We start from the raw sequence: 5,098 nt of genomic DNA, 5'->3' as shown, positions 1-5,098 counted from the left end.
TGTTCCACCAGGAAAACCAACAGAGACACAGAAAAGTAAAAGGAACAAAAACCATCACACTTGAAGCTAGTAGTCTTTACTATACTGTTTTCACTATATACCTGCAAACCCTCTCTCTCATTGGTCTATCAAGATAAGGTACAGGCAATGTGCTACAGGTCAATAATAGATTCCTGTGCAGCACTTTAGTAGCTCCGTCTCCAGTCTCAAATCTCAATTCATAAACTGGCACATTAAGATTCATTAGACGAACTAAAAGATAGGGCTCCTTTTCCCATCGATCAGCGATCTTGTGCTTCCCTTGTATATTAACATCAACACTCTATCACTATGATGTAAGACAGCTTTCTTTGCTTTCAATCCATAACCTTGCGGTTGTAGTCTTGATGTTTGCCAAGTCATATGCAACCTTCAATCTTTCCCTCAGGCGTGCTACATATTCATCATGAGCATCTCCATCACAACTGTCAGGTTGTACACCCAAATAAATATCCACAGGTAAGCGTAAGTAAGCGTAAGCGTAAGTTGTCTTCCATACATTAGTAGGGAGAGTAACCAGTAATTTCGCCTCTAGTACAGTTGTACATGTACACCATCAAGCACATACTTCTTCCAGTCAACCTTTTGATCCTCACTCAATGTCCCCAACATGTCAATGAAGGTCTTGTTGTATCTCTCGCACTGTCAATTCCCCGGAGGATGGTAAGGGGTGGTGCGGGACTTGGCCACACCCAACATCTTACACAGCTCTTGGATCCCCTTAGTCTCAAAGTTCCGGCCTTGGTCCAAATAGAGTCAGTGTAGCAGTAAATGCTCCATTAGAGCTGCTGCTGTAGTCTTTGCAGTCTGGTCCTTCGTTGGCACTGCTTATGCATACCGTGTGAAGTGATCAGTAATGACCAAAACTTACATTCTCCCTTCTACGGTTCCAGGATTAGGTTGTCCATGCAAACAAGTTCAATAGGCTGACTTGTTCTGATACTTACCAGCGGGACACGAGTCCTTCCTTCAGGGATCAACTTCCATCTTGTGCACTTTTGCATCCACATCCCGTTCCATCCTGGGCCAATAAAACCTCAACCGCAACAAGTCAAGTGTTCTCTCCTTGCCAGGGTGCCCCATGTCATCGTGAAGCGCTTCCATGGCTGTACCACGGTATGCTTCAGGCAAAACCAGCTGACAACACTCCTTTCCTTCTGCATCTGTTCGCACTCTATGCAAGACTCCATTTTTGAAGCGTAAGCGATTCCATACTCTCAGCGCCAATCTAACCTCAGCAATCTCACCATTTCTTTCCTGTCAAGAGGGTCTATGGGATCTTCCGACATACCAACACAGTCTACCAATCACCAAGTCCTTCTGCTGTAGCTCCATCCATTCATCCATGGTGACAGTAGGAAGCACTGGAGCATGCATCCATTTCTCAGGTTCATCCAGCTGATCGTCAACAGCTTCCGCAGTTACTCCCAGTAGTTCCACAGCAGGCATGGCTGAGGTGTGTTGAGCACTGCTTATAGCTACAACAGTCTCCTTCTGGGTGGTCTCATACTACTCTGCACTGTCTACCAGGTCTATACTGCAGTTCAGAGTGGTCCTGCGATAATGCTGCAAGCCATCAGTGTCCGGTTGCATCCAATGTTGCACTCGTCATAGCGTATGTGAGCGCGTCTGTCACCACAACAATTTTGTTACTGTACAAGTAGTCACTAAACCTTTCTGTGACAGCCGACTTTTTAGCGGAGTCAATCCATGATAAATTATCTTGATTCATCCTCCCTTTATATCCGACTACAGATTCTGGTGGTGAAGTGAGCAGCCTATCACAAGTGTTTAACTTTGACCAATCACAGTTCGGCCTCGTTTTGCCGCTTATATTTGAAACTTAGTTACATAGTTTATGCATAAATGTGTTTCCTTTCACGTTCGCATAGAGGGTATAAATACCCATGATTTCTGTTATATTTCATGTTTTACCAGTTGCCTCAGTACTCTATGTCAGTTTACTTTGTATTGCAATAAACCAATACTGTGTTTTTGCTAATGTAAACTACGCTCGTGTGTCTCTCTGTCGTTTATAATTGCCTTTAGCGTGAGCAGTAGCATATCCACAAACTACTCTCCCACATTTTTGGTACTGAGACCAGGATATAACCATCGATAATGCCAGACAAGCCGTCACAAAACCCAGCCGCTGGAGGAGCCGGTAACATCACTGAAACTGATGCAGAGACACTTCGCAAACGCATGAGATCGCGACGAGGACAGAGAGGACAGATAACTCGTCTATTTACAAGAGCCGACAACCTCATCGCACACTTCCAAGACGAGGGTACCGACAAAAACGCATCGCTCGATTCACTAGAGGGACTCTACGATCAACTCACGACAAAGTACAATCTACTGGCAGATCTAGAAGTCACTATACTAAATCTTACACCTGACGATGACTTTGATTCAGTGAGTGAAGCATCTGGGGATTATCAGGCCGATATATACGACAAAAAACATTCGATTTCTATATTTGTGAAGAAACATCTCAAACCGGAAAGTGTCAAATCCTCGCCCGAGCCTTCCAACGAAAACGCCGCTACCGACGCCTGGACTAGATCTTCGTCTACGCCAACCAGGAAAACTATTTCGCTACCGAAGTTACAGTTATAAACATTCTCAGGTAACGTTGTTGAATGGCACAGTTTCTACGACATCTTTAAGTCCGCCATCCACACAGACACCTCTCTTGATCCGGTCCAAAAGTTCACATACCTTCGTAGTATGCTACAAGGCGAAGCAGCGGACACTATCGCTGGACTCACAGATGGAAATTATTGCGATGCCATCGACTTGTTAGTCGAACGATACGGACAAACTCATCAAATTATCGACGCGCATATGACCCCACTTTGGACACTACACCCACTGGTGATGCTAAAAGCCTCAGACATTTCTACGATCAAATGGAAATACACGTCCGAGGGCTCCAGTCGCTGGGAAAGAAAGAAAGTTCATATGGATAATTACTCGTCCCTGTGATTAGAGATAAAATTCCACAGAACATTCGTTTACAAAAAGCCCGCGGACACGGTAACTCGGCATGAACACTGAAACAGTTACGAGCCGCGATTCTGCAGGAAATCAACGCTCTGAGTGCTGGCGACCCCTTACAAGAAGTGTTGTCACTTACACTCGAACCGGTCATCACCGCCGCATTTCACATTTCCACATAGTCGTCTAAACATCGACCACCACGAACTCACAATGCCACAAGAGCTCAGAAGTTGTGTCCATTCTGTTCGGGAAACCACTTCGCTTCGACATGTACCGTCGTCCGAGATAACAATCGAAGACTAGACATTTTGAAACGTGACCGTTTATGCTTCAACTGTCTGGGTAAGCATCATGTTTCTGAATGCAAATCGAAATTCTCATGTAGACTTTGTAACAAAAGACATCATACAGCGCCTGTTTCTGAAACCCTGACAAAGACAATGACCCAACCACTCTGAGGTCATTATCCGAGATGTCAACAAGAGACAGTAACACAAGTCAAGTTACTGTTACTCACGCAAAGATTAAGCCAACTCGAGAGAAAATTCAAAGCGGCCCAGTACTACTGAAGACCGCGCTAGTCCCTGTCGCATACGGTGTATGATGAAGGGGTGAACCAGTCATTCATTTCCGAAAAGTTCGCACAAGAAATCGCCGCGAAACCTCCGAGAAAAGAACACGTCAAATTATCCATGTTCGGGGACACTACCTCTAATGTTCGCGCCATGACGTTCACCAATTTAACTGTTCATGAACTTTCCGGTCACACTTCATCTTTTGAAGCCATGATTCTACCAGAGATATCCGCAGAATTGAATAATCATATTTTGCCAGAAGTTCATCAATTGGAACATTTACGCGGTTTGCAGTTCGCGCACCCAATATCGACACATAACTCATAGCCGATCGACATACTTATCAGAGCCGACTTGTATTGGTCATACATTGGTTCACAAGTAATTCAAGACAAGACTGGTCCAACCGTGGTTTCATCAAAATTCGGTTACTTGTTATCTGGCCCGTCTGGTATGAGCCATACCGTGGACACTAATGTCCGTATTCTACACGTCATGACCACAGAGAATCATATTTCAGAGCCTCTAACGTGTTCTCCTATTCCTAATTTCAATCCTGACATTCACCCTAAGAATGAAGCAAATATCCAAAATGTGTGGGATCTAGAGCTTATTGGAATAAAAGACAACCCGGAAGTCGATGAACTGTTAACTTTGGAAACCTATGCGGACTCTTATCTTTCGATCGACAAAGGGAAATACACTGCCAAATTACCTTGGAAAGAAGACCACCCACCATTACCAACAAACTATGCCTTGACGACACGCCGCACACGGAGTATGATTCGTCGACTCACCCCGGAACTTATCGCAAAATACGATGACATTATTAGTGAACAGAAACAATGCAGTTTCATTTCTGAGGTCAATTACCCCGATCCAGATATCGGACACTATTTACCGCACCGCGCCGTTAAAAAGGATTCTGCAACGACCCCCATTCGTATTGTTTACGACTGTTTTTTGTCAAGCCTCTCTGGACAGCCCCAGTCTAAATAACTGTTTGCAGACTGGCCCTTCGTTGATAAATAATTTGCCGAGCATATTGCTAAGATTTCGAGCTAACAACATTGCTTTAACTAGCGATATCGAAAAGGCATTTCTGAACATTCGACTTGATGCAGACAAGAGAAAGTATACCAAATTCTTATGGCTCTCGGACACTAGTGACCCGGAAAGTGATTTCATTACCTACGAATTTGATGCAGTCTTATTTGGAGCAGTATGTTCACCGTTCATATTAAACGCAGTGATTCAATCCCACTTAGCCGAAGCTGACCCAGATTCAACAGCCAGCCAACTCGGGACTAATATTTACGTAGACAACGTAATCGACGGTGTTCATGACAACGAGGAGGCCATACAATACTAGGAAGAAACTAATGAACACAGGTAGTTTCAAGTTGCGGTCATGGACATCGAACAGTCAACTCATCAAAGACCGCGCCGCCTTGGATAATTTAGCAGATACCACGGCG

The 5,098-nt window shown here is 44.4% G+C and overlaps 1 protein-coding gene across 1 annotated transcript; it reads left to right on the top strand.

The window, feature by feature from the left end:
• The first annotated feature begins 4,115 nt into the window (after positions 1-4,115).
• On the top strand, positions 4,116-4,619 carry LOC146739143 (uncharacterized). Its single transcript, XM_085504064.1, has one exon. It carries the CDS (start codon positions 4,116-4,118, stop codon positions 4,617-4,619), a length of 504 nt encoding a protein of 167 aa, XP_085360190.1.
• Positions 4,620-5,098: the final 479 nt, after the last annotated feature.

The sequence above is a fragment of the Saccoglossus kowalevskii genome, chromosome 9 (assembly GCF_978046115.1).
Source record: "Saccoglossus kowalevskii chromosome 9, keSacKowa6.1, whole genome shotgun sequence".
NCBI classification, from domain to species: Eukaryota; Metazoa; Hemichordata; class Enteropneusta; family Harrimaniidae; genus Saccoglossus; species Saccoglossus kowalevskii.
The sequence above is the reverse complement of the archived record's forward strand: the minus strand, read 5'-3'. Positions and strand labels throughout refer to the sequence as shown.